The sequence below is a fragment of the Phascolarctos cinereus genome, unplaced genomic scaffold (genome assembly GCF_003287225.1).
Source record: "Phascolarctos cinereus isolate Bilbo 61053 unplaced genomic scaffold, phaCin_HiC Scaffold_4;HRSCAF=312, whole genome shotgun sequence".
Classification (NCBI taxonomy): Eukaryota; Metazoa; Chordata; class Mammalia; order Diprotodontia; family Phascolarctidae; genus Phascolarctos; species Phascolarctos cinereus.
Window position 1 is genome coordinate 81,506,545 of NW_027555847.1, and position 14,832 is coordinate 81,521,376.

Below are 14,832 nucleotides of genomic sequence, written 5' to 3' on the forward strand. Positions count from 1 at the left end.
TTCTGAACTTCTTATGTTTTTCTTAAAATGTTTCAATAATCCTCTTTTCTTTTGGAGGGTAATACTATCAGTAGCCCACATCTTCCCCCCAAAATCCTTCCTAAATAAAAAAGTTCACATTTCTTGTAACAAACAAGCATAGTAAGGTAAAAACAAATCCAACTATTTGCCAAACATGTATGCTTAATTCTGTACCTTCGATGTATCACCTCTTTTAGGAATTAGGTAACATGCTTTATCATCAGTTTCTTGGGAGTGCTTGGTCAGAGTTCTCAAGTCTTTTAAAGTTGTTTTTATTAATAATCATTAAGGTGTTTTGGAGGGTGTTGGAATCATGAAGAAGGCTAGTGATTAAGGAGGAGAAATTTGGGGAAAAAATTTTTTAAAGTTAGAGAACAATTTGATTTAAGGAGGACATTCTAAAAAAGTACACCAGAGTAAGAGCCCTAAGGAAGAAAGATTCAAAGAGAAAGTAGTTGGCAAGCCAAAAACAAAAGTAAGATAAGATAAAATTATAAGAGAAAGATGCTAGTGAGAGAAGGAAAAGAAAGTTGAGTGGGGTTATCTAATTGTTTAAGGGAGCTAAGGAGGCACGGTGTGATTATCTGAACTGAAATCACTCACAAGGTCTTGCTTAGTGAAGGGAGGAGCTGGTGAGAGCTTGAAAGAAGCTCAGGCTTCCAGCTTGCAGAGAGAAGATATGCTTTTCCAGACTCTCCTCAAGTTCTTAGAGGAAGAAAAAAAAACCACTCTGGTAGAAGCCAAGATGTAGAGGAGCTTGTTGTGGAGTGGTGATGGAGGTGCAGACACAGCTATTTTAGGGTGGAAAGGAAAGTATAGGTGCATAAATGTTTGAAAGCAAAGGAGGGTTGCAGATTTTGCCAGATGGCTTTGGGCTCCACGCTTATGCAGGAAAAGAGGTCAGCTGCTGAATATGAGGGATATTCCCGGAGTGTAAAGAGTTGAGTTTTGTAACAATGTTAGAAACTTGAGGCCTGAGGCTCTCTTGGTTGAGCTGAGCTATTTCACTCTCAGTGAGAGGGGTGTTCATGCTATGTATTATCTGGCATTTATCTTCACATCTACACTTTCTCTAGATTTCTGTTTGATATCTGTTTGGATGCGTGGATTTATTTGCCATATATATTCATTGTGGAATTGTCACCTGGTGGGAAAGGGAGTCATGACTTGGATGCATAGCTTGGGACACTCCTTCCCCATTAAGGAATAGTGATCAAAGCACAACTTGAACCAGAAAAAACTTCCCCAGACCAGGGCTTCTTAAACTTTATGCATATGTTATGCATAACAGTATATATCTTTATATATATATATGTATATATATATACACACACACACACATATACATATAATGCATAATTGTGTCTATTTCTTTGTTGTATCTCCTACCAGTAGAATGTTAGCTCCTTGAAGACACTCAAGTTTTTTTGTCTCTCCAGTGCCTAGCACTGTGTTTTTTGCACATAGTATTTTGTTTTGTTTTGTTCTTTCAATAGAATTGAAGCTGGTGAATGCAGGCCAGCAGCGGGTCAGAACTGGATGGAAAGGACCCGCGGCCCTGGAGAAGCCCAGGCAGGAGGCGCGGGGCGGCGCTGGGGCGGGGTCCTTCTCAGGGGCGTTTCCCCTCCGGCCTCAGGGGGCGCTGTGAGGGCGGAGGGTGGAGGGGTCTCGAGACGGGGAAGGGAGGCCCCTCCCCTCGGCCGACGGGGCGCGTGGCCCGGGTGCAGCGCGGGGTCGGCGCTTGGGGCCGGCGCGGTGGACTGACCGCGGGGCCGTTCCGGGCTCGCCCGATAGCCGGCTCTGGGCCGGAGGAGACGAAGAGGCCATGGCCCCGGGGGCGCCTGCTCCGGTAAGACCGGCCCCCGCCCTCCCGGGGCCGGGCCGCAGAGGCCGGAGGGCGGGGCAGGAGGCCGGGGACCAGAGGCGGGAGGGAGGCGGAGCTCTCGGGGAGGGCTCGCGGCCTGCGGGAGGGCCAGCTCCCGGCCTCTGGGCCCGGCACCCGAGGATCGCAGATCCAGAGCTGGGAGGGACCTAGGAGAAGCCGTGGAGGCCCCACCCCCTCGTTTTACAGAAAGGGAAACTGAGGCCTAGAGAGACGGAGTCGGAGCTAATGACACAAAACTGACGCGGATTTGAATCCAGGCCTCCCTGTGGTCATCCCCCTTGCCCCAAGCTTCGGGGTGGAATGGCAGAGGCCGCGGCCCGCAGGCAGCCTCCCAGGGAAAGGGAGGGAAGGGGCTTTGGGAAGGCGGGCCCGGCCTCCAACGTAGGCCTGGCCGCCCCGAACCAACTTTTCAAGGACGGGCCCGGCCGGGCGGCCACGTGGGAATGAATTTTTCTGATCGTGGCAGCTGGCGAAATAAAATTGAAATCCGCCAGCGGCCTGCAGCCCTTCTCAGCCACCCCGCCCCCTTAGCAGGTGAGAACCCCGAGAGTCAGGGAGCGAGCACCCCGCTGGGAGTGGGAAGCAGAGCGAGCATTTATTAAGCGCCTACTCTGTGCGAGGGGGGCGAAGACACTGACACTAAAAAAGGTCCTCCCTAGAAAAGCCCGGAAACCACCTGTGTACAGACGTAGGATCTCGCTGTTTGCTCCCGTAGACTATTAAAAAGTATTTGTTTGCAGAGCGGAATGCAGCCTTATATGTTACCCCCCAGCAAGGTGTCTCATCTCCATCTTAATAAGTGCCGCGAAACAAGTGTCAGCAGAGAGGACTTTGTTCAATGAAGCTCTGGTTATCAATATCAACCGAGGCAAAAAAAAAACCATCAGCTGAGAGAAACAATTCATTCATTAGCTGGAGGAGTTGACCTCTGTTAAGGAGAATATTCGAGTCCCGATGGAAGAAGGGTTCACTATAGATGGCAGCATCCCCCAGATAATACTTGTGGTAGATAATATCCTGATTTTATCAAGCCCCAAAATACCAAAGGGGCAGAAGGTTCTAAGAATCACCAGATTTTTAAGTAATGAGTTAACTTAGCTAGTACTTTATAGTGAGATTCTTTTTCTGAATACGAGCAAATAGACAAATTACTGGAGGAGCTAAATTCTGTGGATTTTGGCATTCTTGCTCAAAACAAAAGAATTTAGGAAAGTTATGGATGAGTAGAAGGACAAGGAATGTTCCACACATAGGAAACCGTCTAATGGTGTGGAGGCCAGAGGTAGAATAGCATGTGCAGGGAACATCACCTGCCAGTTTGAGTGGAACCTGGTTTAGCTGGGGGAGCTGGAATACTCCTTGCTCCCCATTACTGTTTCCAGGTTCACCTCCCCCCCACCATTTTCTCTGTACACTCCCCAGCTATTTAGTAACTGCCTGGCTTTAAAACAAGCCTGGGTCTATGGTTTCAGGAAGGCTAAAGCAGGCTCCTCAGGGCAGGAACACAGGGGTCCCTAAAAGTGATGCCACCACCCAAAAGTGTAGTGGAAGGAGCATTCAAGACCATATCCAGGTGCCTTGGGCAGTGGGAGGTTCTCAGCTGAGTGGCCCCCACCTGGCCCAAGCATATTCTGTCCAAGTGGTTCAGACCAGAGTGTGATGGGTGTTTGTCAACCCCCAAGCTCTGGCAACAGAGACACTTGGCCATTCTTCTTCCAATCGTGCTTCGTCCAAGCCTGGTCACTCCTTAGAAGGGCTCCAGGTCAAGATTCACCTCCTCAGGAAGCCTTTCTGGACCCTGCTGTCCACTTTGGTCTCTCCCTGCCTACTCCCTTTCTTGTCTGCCCCCTTCACAAACTGCCTTTCAAATCAATCAGGTATTTTACTGTTCGCTTTTCAAGTGCTGGCATTCTGCTAAGCACAGGGGGAACAAAGACAAAAATGAAACAGCCCCTGCCCTCAGGGAATTTATATTCTAATGAAGGAGACAATGTGTACACAAATATGCGTATATACAAGATAAAAGTAGATACCATACTAGGAAACTTTAAAGGATAAGGCATTCTCACCTGGGGTTTGGGGTCTCAGGGTAGAAACGGGAAAGGTGTCCTCCAGAAGATGGATGGTTCAGCTGAATATTGAAAAAAGCCAGGGATTCAAAGAGGCAGAAATGAGGAAGGAGAGCATTCCAGGCAGGGGCACAGCCAGTGCAAAGGCACGGAGATGGGACACGGCACATCCTTCGTGAAGAGAAGACAGCATGTCAGAGTGCCAGGAGATGAGTAATGTGTATGAAAACTAAAATGATAGGAAGGGGACATGTTGTAAAGAGCTTTACATGCCAAACAGAGAGAAAACTTCATATTTCATCCTAGAGGTAATAGGGGCACTGGAGTTTTTTTTATGTAGTAGGCTACTTAAATATGAGAATAAATGATTCAACTTTGAATGCAAGAATTATGAATTCCTCAGGTAAATACTGCCTATGCTCTGAAAAGTGAATCAATACATACACCCCAAAGGAAATAGAATTCCTATTTCCACATTTCAGGCTTTAATGAATTATGATTTGAGATTTTAGGAGAAGCAATCCAACTAAGTTGGAGAGTGCTCAGAGATCTTTTTCACAGAACTTTTTCCCCCTTTAAAAGAACAGGAATTGACTCTATAGCTTTTGTGATTGAAAATTATTAAGCCACTTTATGAATCTGTTTGGGTCCTGTTCATCAGAAGGACAAAGTGACATCATCTTTTATACTGAATTTTCTCAGATTTAATCATTCCTTTTCCAAAATATTTTTATTTCTATCCAGTTTTCTTGCTGTATGGGTCAGTCTTTGAGAGTACTTGAATTATGTCTGGCTCCCTAATGGACCTTCCTGCAACTTTAAATGCTTGTTGTTTTTATTTTATTGTCCGTCATCAACATGTTAGATTTGATTGATACTGAATAAGGGAAAGGGACCATTCTGTTCATCTGACTTACCACAGAGAACTTGGTGACTAATTAGATATTCTTGGAATGAGGAAGAGTGAAGAGTCAAGGATAGCTCCAGCATGATATACCTAGGTTTTCTGGAAGAATGATCATACCCTTCAAATAGAAATAAAAATATTATAAGGAAGAGTAGGTTTGGGGAAAAGATAACAAGTTCTGTTTTAAACATGCTGAGTTTGAGATACCTATGAACTGTCCAGGTGGAGATCTCCTGCAAACAGATGATATGGAATGGAGAGCTCAAGAGAGATAGGAGGCTGAATATGTAGATTGGGAAATTACCTATATAAAAAAGAGTTGACATGTGCAAATTGATGAGATCAATAAGAGTGCAGAACAAGAAATACTCAGGGCTAAAACCTAAAATACCGTCACACTTATGGGGCAGGACTTGGAAAACAATCCTGCAAAGAGACTGAGAAGTGGTTAGACAAAAAGGAGGCTACCAGAAGAACAGTGTCATGACAACCCCCGAAGAGAGCACCCCAGAGGAGGGGGCGTGTCATCAGGGGATGACACTGCATGTGGGCCAAGAGGACAGGAGCTGAGGAAAGATTGTTAGATCCAGAGAAGAGGATGAGTTAAGTGGTGAGGTGGAGAAAGGGGTAGGAGTCAAGGAAGTAAAGGCAATGAGTACAGATAAGAGAGATGGATGACTAGCAGGAGGAGAGAGTGGAATCAGGTGTGAAATCTAAACGTGGGCAGCAGGGGAGGAACCAGGAGATAAGGAGAGGCCAAAAATAAGGGAGAATGGGAAGAATTGAAGCTCCCAGAGTACACAGGAGGGGGATTGTAACAATGGCACAAGTAGAGGCCTTGGCATTTCTTCTAAGACTAGAGCAAAGGAGGAGAGAATGGGGGTGATACTGTAGGGATTTTAATATGTAGAATGTAGAGGGAGGTTAGGGTAGATGGTCTCAGTGTTTTCAGTAAAGCATAAACCAATGTCTTGTGCTGAGGTGGCCAGGGCAGAAGGTCAAGATGGCAAGAGGATTAGTGTCTGGTCCCTGGCCCTGGGTTGGATTTGATAGAGAGGAGCAGGGTGAGACATCAGAGCAGGATTTTTCATTTTAGAGCCAAAAAGGAGCTTAAAGATCTTATAGTACAGCTGCCCCATTTTATAGATGAGGAAACAGGTATGAAGAGATATAACTTTCCCAAGACTCTCAGGATATCCCTGAGAAATTTTGTTTCTCTGGGATAATTTGTCTCAGGTTTTTTCACAATGTAAATTACTTTATTTGAGCATCTGCCACCAGCATTATTATTGCACTTGAAAAAAGAGCCCTTGTTTTCTTGGAAGATGTATTTACACCCAAGCCTTCTTGTGGGCTGCAATCAAAGTAAACTTTAAAATGATAAAAATACATTTTGTGGAAATCAGTTTGTAACATCCACCATATGTGAAAGGAATGAAATTGAAAGCAGGTTTCTGAAGTGATGCAGTGAAGTAAGCAGAACCATGAAAATAGTATACACAATGATAACAACTTAAATGGAAAGAATAGAAAAGAAACTAAATTATAGTGACCCCAAAGAAAATCTGGGAAGATCCACCCATCTCCCCACTTTTCAAAAGCGGGAGACTATGGGTGTCATGTCAGATACCATTGCCATTTTCCTGTTACACTGCCCTCTTGCCTTGGACCTGACACCACCTTGGAGTCCTGCAGTCTTGATTGGAGCTATATCAATCAATTACCCTATGACTCACCATCCTTGTGATTTTTCTGTACCAAAACACCCCTCCCTGTCCACCCCTATATGCTGTCCTCCCCCAGGGGAAAGTAAGTGCTTTTTTGCATTTTTGTCCCAAGTGCTTAGCACCGTACCTGGCATATCATAAGCACTTAATAAATGCTTTTTCATTTCTTCATATGTTGGTTGGTTTTGTTTGTTACAAGGGATGGTTTACTGAATTGGAGAAAGAGGGACTATTTTCAGAAATGATAGCAACAGAAAAATGAAAGATATAAAAATGGAATTTAAGAAAAAGCTGTTTCTGAATTAGTGATGAAGAGTGAAGGTAAATATGTTTTATGCTTGTGGTTCCAGGTACCTGTGACATTTTATGATGTGACCATGTATTTCACGGAGGAAGAGTGGAGGACCTTGGAGGAGTGGCAGAAGGAGCTTTACAAAGATGTAGTGAAAACCAATTATGAGACCTTGGTCTCACTGGGTAAGATGTTTTCATGAGGAATTTTGAGGGTGTCTTATAGAATAAGATACTGGAAGAGACCTCAAAAGTTCATCTAGGTTGAGTGCATAGAGCTTAATGCATATAGACAGGTAATTATTCAGTTCAGTTCAATTCATTACATGTGTTAAGGTGGTAGGTGTTAGGAATGCAAAGACAGAAATGAAACTGTAACATATAACTGCCATCAAAGCTCGCCTAGAAATTAAAGGTGTTGGTTACTGTACATGCTCAGGCTGTCATGCTGGTCTAACTTGTCACCATGCTGGCTCTGTCCTATCAAGTAAAATATCCGCCCTGCAGCATTTTCCTGTATTGTTGGTGGTGTCTGTGTCTTTTGCTTGGCTCATGGCGCTCTCTCTCAGAAGTGCAATCTCAGGCCACTTTTCTCATTGAGAGCCATCGTCTCCTTTGCAGTTCTGTAAATGTCTCATGAATACCCACAAAACAAATGACAACTCAAGTTTTCCATCCTGAAGTGCATCTCCTCACTTTTTCCTTTTAACAGCTTTATATCTTCTAAATTTTAGGACCCTTTTTGTCCAAAACAGCAACCAGAATTTTACACAGGCTTCCTGCTTTACTATGTGCCATAAAGGAAAATTAACCTTCTGTGACTGACAAATATAGCCCTACTGTGTGAAGAGTACTACATTCAATATATAGAAATATATAGAAATTTATATATGTACATATATGTATATGTGTGCACATGTGTATGTATGTAGTTAGACATGGGAAGGGAGAAAAAGAGAGAGAAAACCTGAACCCAGATCTTCCAGACTCCAGATCTAGTTTTCTCTATCTTTTATCAAGAGGTATCAAACACACTGCCACTGGGGAACCAGATTAAAATGTAATTGGGAAACGTTTAACAAAATAAAAATACAACACAACATAGATAATGTTAATTTAAGGTTTTCTAAGTCAGTGTTCTGCCAGCTGGGATCTGTTTCTATTTGCGTTTCAACACCACTGCTGTAGGCCACTCTGCTTCTCAGGATAAAACACACAACCTGCTAACTCTTCAGGAACTAGTGGTCTCTTTGAAGAAACCTAAAACGTAAGCAGAGGATATAAATATAAATAGTAAAGAGCTGAGAATGTGTGCACATGGGGAAATGCATAGCTTGATTTAGTAGATAAACTTTAGAAAATTGCCCAGGTTCCCACAGCTAGTGTCACTTACACCTCCAGATCCAGCCTTCTGCCCACCCCCCTTCCCTCTGGTACCAGAACGTCCATTCTGGGGGTGTTATGTGGAGCTCAGAGAGTTTAGCTTGCTCTTGGCTCCCCATAAAGTGTCAGCAACAGGTTCTAACTCTTGGGACTTCTCTACCTAGCACTCTGCCCAGTCTGCCACACTTTCTTCTGAATTACAGTGCAAGAGATAAATTCAAGGATGCAAGGGTTGTCATGAAGTGAAGCTGACACTACCAGCCGTAAGGCTGCAGTGTCCAGAAGAGGGGAAAATTCCTGTGGGTTGGAATAGGTTGGAAATGCTTCCTAGAGGAGGCTGGTCAAGGAATTTTCAAAAGAAAGGTTTGTTTGCCAAAGTCTTCAAAGAGCCCAAAGAGAAGGTGAAATGAGTAGTGGCTGATCATTTTAGCCAGTGACCTTCACGGGACCAGTTTCAGCAGAGTGGTCAGAATGAAAGCTAGGTTTGAAGGAGTCAAAATGAAAACCTAGACCGCAGCAAACTCTGCCATCAAATTTCCCCTATACAACACCATCCTACTTCATTTGAAACTTAAGAAGGGTGGCTTGGACAGGCTTGAAGACAGCCCAGTATAGTAGAAATCCACAGCTTAATATTTAAAGTCCGTTATAACCCAGCCTTTCCAGTCTGCTTATACCTTACTCACTCCTACATACTCTGTGGTCCAGTAACATTGGCCTCCTTATTCTTTCTTGGCCAACATACTCCATCTCCTGACTAAAAATAGGCATTTTCACTGCCTGTTCCCCATGCCAGGAATGCTTTTCCTCCTCATCTCTGCCTTCTGACTTCTCGGGCTTCCTTCAAGTCTCACCTAAAATCCCACCGTCTACAGGGAACCTTTCCTGATCTCCCTTAATGCCAGTGCCTTCCCTCAGTTGATTATCCCTGATTTGTCCTGTGTATATCTTGTTTGTACACAGTTGTTTGTATGTTGTCTCCCCAATTAAGCTATGAGCTACTCGAGGGCAGGTCTGTCTTTTGCCTTTCTTTTGTATCGTCAGTGCTTAGCACAGTGCCTCACACATACTCGGTATTTATTAACTGACTGACTGAAAAGGGTAGGGGCTGGGGTTAGCAGATCTGTGTTGCATGTCTCAGCCCCTATACTTAAAATGACCACAAGCAAGTAACTTTATCTCTTTGCATTTCAGTTTCTTTGTGTTTAAAATGGGAATAATAGCCACTTGGTCTATCTGCCTCATGAGGTTTTTGTAGACTTTAAAACATATAAATATGACTTGATGTGGGGCAGATCCTCGACTCTGAGCAGGACAGTCCGTCCATTTGAGCCAGACGGTGATGGAAATTTATCACCAAGAGCAGGAGGAAACATTTGGCCGGTTGTTTTCAAGGCACCGTCATTCAAAGAGTGTTTTTATGACAGTCTCCACATGTTGAGTCGCCTCAAGTGGCTATCAAGGAACTTAAAAAATAAAAAATAATTATAATTTAATTACCACGTACAGTGCTGTACTTTAAGAGATGTGAAGGGACAGCTAGGTGGCGCAGTGGATAGAGCACTGGCCCTGAAGTCAGGAGGACCTGAGTTCAAAACCGGCCTCAGACCAAACACTTGACACTTAACTAGCTGTGTGACCCTGGTCAAGTCACTTAACCCCAAATGCCTAAAAAAAGAGAGAGAGAAATGTAAAGAAGTTAACTCAATCACAGCTTAGATAGGTTGGGCATCACTCTAAGAACCTAATGCCAGGGTACAGTCAGTCATTCTGCTTTATAGCACCATAAAGTCCTCATTTGTTATACGTGTTCCCAAAACTTGTGGTTCTAGGGATCATAAGAAAAATAAACTTAATTGCTGTTTTGTGGCCTTTGCCCAGGCTATGCCATTCCCAAACCAGACTTGATAACACAGATTGAGCAAGGGGAAGAGCCATTCATCAGAGATGGGGGACACTTGCACACAAGAGGACTGGCCATTGGTTCCAGGGCTGATGAGCATCCTGACATGAAGAGCACACAGGGGCAGCTGTTTCCTGGTGAGTGAGAAAAAGTGAAAGCAGTGAAACTGAGGAGGACACATTCTGATTCTCCTCTTTCTGGGACTTAAATCGTCCTTTCGTGTCCATCTGAGCTGGGGTTTGATGTCAGGGCAGGACTGGTCTTCAAGAGAGCAGGTGAAGAGATTGGCTGGTCAGCACTCCAGGCCTGAAACAACTTCACTGTCATGTGTGTCATATACCGACAGGAGCTCTGTCCTGTTTTTCTTGTTTCAGAAACCTGAAATTTAACTTCTGAAAAAGAAATTTGTCATGGTAGAAGATGTCTTGCTTCTTTTTTGCTGTTGCCTTCCAGTGGCTAAATAAACCAGGAACTAGATCACTAAAACAGAAGACTCTGCTCCAGGGTGAGGAAGCATCGAGTTCCTAGTTAGCTCCACAAGGCAGGAAGGAAAAGACATATAGTTCTGTTCAACTGTCAGTGGAATTTTGACTCTGCTTTTAATAAATGACATATATGTGATAAAAATGGAAGGGGGGAAGGCCTACGCCTTTATTCCTCACAAGAGACAAAATCCTTAAGCATCTAATTTCCTTCCCCAAAGGGTAGATCCACCTCTGTCAGTAGCCATAATGTTCTGCTAGAAATATTTGTTCCAGATCAGTAGGAATCTGGAGAAAAAAATATTTTCAACAGACTTTGGCTCAGGAGCAAAATTGAATTGTCAGCTTTGAATTTGCAAAAGAAGTAGAATGTAACAAGGTGATTCTTCCTGATCCTTTTTTTTTCAAGGTCCATAAGAGAAGCAACATGGTATCGTGGAAGGAGCTCACTGCATTCAGTATAACTTGAGTTATACTCCCACCTGTACCAATGACCACAATCTATTGAATCTCTCTGAGCTGTAATTTCCTCTTCTGTGAAACAGAGATGGCAATACTTGCACAACATATAAAGCATTACCTCACAGAATTGCTGTAAGAATCACATGAGGTTTATATAATAAAGACCTGGAGACCCACCAATCTTCTGGAGGAAGATCTTCCTGTAAACTCTCCTTGAACTTTGTGGTAGAATTTTTGAGATTAACACTGTCCCTGAGTCTCCCTGTCTAACCTCCATGAGTCTCATTGGAGACTGGGGAAGATGTAGCCACAGTATACTCAAGCCTTCCGGAGTATTTTAATTCATGTGACTGACTGCCTTCAAGAGAGAAATCTGTGGACTCAGGGCTTGATGTTAGTAGACAGGTGGATTCAGATCTTTAACTTTGTCACATGTAATGAGGGATCAAGAGTAGAGAAAAGGGTCTGAGCAGTCTGTTTGTACTTGGTCTTGATAATGAAATGAAAAAATCAATTTAGGGGCAAAGCAAGAGCATCTCTGGCAATGAAATTTTGGATTTTTAGGACAGCTCAGTCAGTGTCTAACTTTGCTAAAGATGTGGAGAAGTTAATTTGCTTCCAAAAATAGTAATGCCTTACATTTATATAGTGCTTTATAAGTTACAAAGGATTGTGTGATCTACCTTTGACTGACACAATAACCCCTTGAAATTGGGAGAGAGAGAGTGTGTGTGTGTGTGCGTGCATATAAAATACATGTTAATAATGTAGTAAGTCCCTTAGCTTTGACGTGGCACAGCCATGAATATTAACAGAATTTTTTGTTTTTAATTCCAGGGAATTCTAGATCTTCAAGTTCGAAAGAGCAGGAAAACCTTCAAAACCAGAGCTCATCTTGGCTGTTACCATTCCGCTGTACTGAGTGTAACAAGGGCTTCACCCACAAGTCTCAGCTAGCCAATCACATCAGGGTACACAGAGAGAAGAAGCCATTCTTCTGTACTGAGTGCAACAAAAACTATGGCCGGAAGGACCGACTGCTCAGGCACCAGCGCCTGCACACGGGGGAGAGGCCCTTCCAGTGCCCAGAGTGTGACAAGAGCTTCCACCAGAAGGGCCATCTGCTCAGGCACTTGCCCCTGCACACAGGGGAAAGGCCCTTTCAGTGCCCGGAGTGTGACAAGAGCTTCCGAGTGAAAGCTGACATGAAGGCCCACCAGCGCCGGCACAGCGGGGAAAGGCCTTTCTCCTGCAGTGAATGCGGTAAGGGCTTCACCAAACATTGTCATCTCACTGAGCACATCAGATTGCACACGGGGGAGAGGCCCTTCGAGTGCCCAGAGTGTGGCAAGACCTTTCGCCTGAAAGCAGACATGAAGGGTCACTTGCGAATACACAGCAAAGCCAGATCATTCTGCTGCAGCGAGTGCAATAAGGCATTTCCCAAGCAGTCTAAGCTCACAGCCCACGTGAAGGTGCACACCAAGAAACAGCACTACAAGGGCCTACTGTGTGGACTGATGGACCTTGATTGGAGTTAAAAGAAAACCTCTAGCATACAAGGGGTGGATATCAAATACCCAAGTCAAGTCAAAGAGTTACAGTGGGAAGGGACTTCAGATAATATCTAATCCAAGCTCTCTACAACATCTTTGACCAGTGGTCTTTAGACCTCTGCTGGAATACCTCTAGTAACAGGAAACTTACTACCTCATGAGGCAGGCCATAGTCCGTCTGGGATAGCTCTGATGGCTGGGAAGTTCTTACTTAGATTGCCTTAGAATCAGGCTCCCCATGACTTCCATGAGTTTTTCACAGTTCTCTCTGGAGCCAAGCAGAAGTTAAGTACCTTGTTAGTAAGGCAGCTTTTCAACTATTCAGTGAAGTCTGGCCGATAAAGCTGGTGATCAAACTGTGATGCTGGTTTTTTTGTTGTTGTTCAAAAACAAACTTATGTAACTGAGAATAGCTGCATAACTGAGAATGAGACTGGTGTTCTCATGTGCCTCATAAGCTAGCTCTGAAGAAGTTATCACCTCTTCATGTCACAGTACCCTTGTATTGGCAAATCCCTTCTCACTCAGCACTCCCTAAAAACCAAAGAAGTTCCCCTTGAAAGCTCAAGAGAGAACCCTGAGCACAGAATAGTGTGACAGGACAGGTGTCCTCCTCCTGCCCACCTCAGACCCAAACAGAGAAGGCTGATGGTCACATGGGCCCTTTGTGGCCCTTGTAGAATGTAGTCTTGAATGAATACAATTGTATTTGAGGCATTGGTTGCTGAGGTGGTTTTTGTTTTTATTTTTTGCTGTAGTTTGTTAATGACACAACAGTAAATAAAACATCTCTGAGTTTGAGCTGATTGGTTTGTATGACAAGTCAACGAGCTCTGTATCACCTACACAAAATCTCCTCAACTTGAGAAAAACTCCCTACTACACTGAGCAAGGAAACAACGGAAATAGGAGCTAGTCCTGCTTTCCCAGCCAGAGGTAGATAAAGAAACCTAATCACAAGTGAATACAGCTAAACCCCCTTCAGCCATTACCATGGACATAAACAGTGCAGAGGTAGAGCTGGGTGATATTTGTCTGGGAAGTACTGGAGTACTCTGAGCTGCATTGAAAAGAAAGAGAGGAGACATTTCAGGCGAAAAATGGGCTGGGAAAGTCCACCAATGTGGCTGGGAAAAAAGCACAAAAATTTCCCCAAGGGTAATATTGAGGAAACTAGTTTTTGCAGGGGGGGGGAGGGACATGATGCTGTAGAAAAAGACTGGATTTGAAGTTGGAGAGGCATGAGTTTGAATCACTTATTTTACCTTGTTAGCTCCGTAACCACAGGAAAGGCATTTAACCTCAGAACTTTAATTTGCTCCCCTACGATGCAAATAATACCTGCAGACCTACCTCACAAGTTTGTGGTCAGGATCAATCAAACATTGGAAATCTTGTGAAAATGAAATGAGCATTTTATTCACAATTCATTCTGCTAATATTTATGGAGCCAGGCCCTTCAAAAAACTTAGTGCACATCACAGCCCAAAATAGTGGATATCTGCCAGCTCTGATCTCCCTCTGCCTTAAATCTCTACCTAGGCTAGCCCTTCAGAATGGAGCTGCATTATTCATTTTTTTCTCAAGCACCATTTTGTCACATCATTCCCCTCTTAGGAATACTTCAGTGACTCCTCGTTGTCCTCATGGCCAGTGTGCTATGACCTGTCTTCCTGCACACTCCCAGGTCTCTTTAACAGTCCTCAGCTGCCCATCACTTTCACAGTCCATTTTGTCCCTTTGTCCCTTCCTGCTGCTGGGACGAGTATCTCTGTAGAAAGTTCTAAAACCCTGTCGCTGATCCCAGGACAAATTCATGGTATCTTCCAATTGTATTCTAACTAACTTTAATTTATGCCAGGTAGTGGCTTTCTATTTTATTTCTTGTAGCAGTTGTTTCTTCCAGGTGCTCTTCAAGCCCCAGTATATGTTCATCAATCAGCAAACATTTATTTATTAAGTGCCTGTTATGTGTCAGGAACTGTGCTTGGCAGTGGGGAGACAAAAACCTGAGGCAGCCCAGCCCTCAGGGAGCTTATACAGCACTCCTCCAGAGGGATGGCCAAGGAAGGAAGCTTTGGTATGGCAGTCAGGAATTGTGAGTGGAGCCAGAGTTGCGGATTGGCGCACCATTCCCAGGAGGGTT

The 14,832-nt window shown here is 44.1% G+C and overlaps 1 protein-coding gene across 1 annotated transcript; it reads left to right on the forward strand.

The window, feature by feature from the left end:
- The first annotated feature begins 1,686 nt into the window (after window positions 1–1,686).
- Window positions 1,687–13,487, forward strand: LOC144456763 (uncharacterized). Its single transcript, XM_078152274.1, has 4 exons — window positions 1,687–1,870; window positions 6,960–7,086; window positions 10,165–10,323; window positions 11,968–13,487. Exons 1-4 carry the CDS (start codon window positions 1,847–1,849, stop codon window positions 12,669–12,671), a joined length of 1,014 nt encoding a protein of 337 aa, XP_078008400.1. The 5' UTR covers window positions 1,687–1,846; the 3' UTR covers window positions 12,672–13,487.
- The last annotated feature ends 1,345 nt before the right edge of the window (window positions 13,488–14,832 follow it).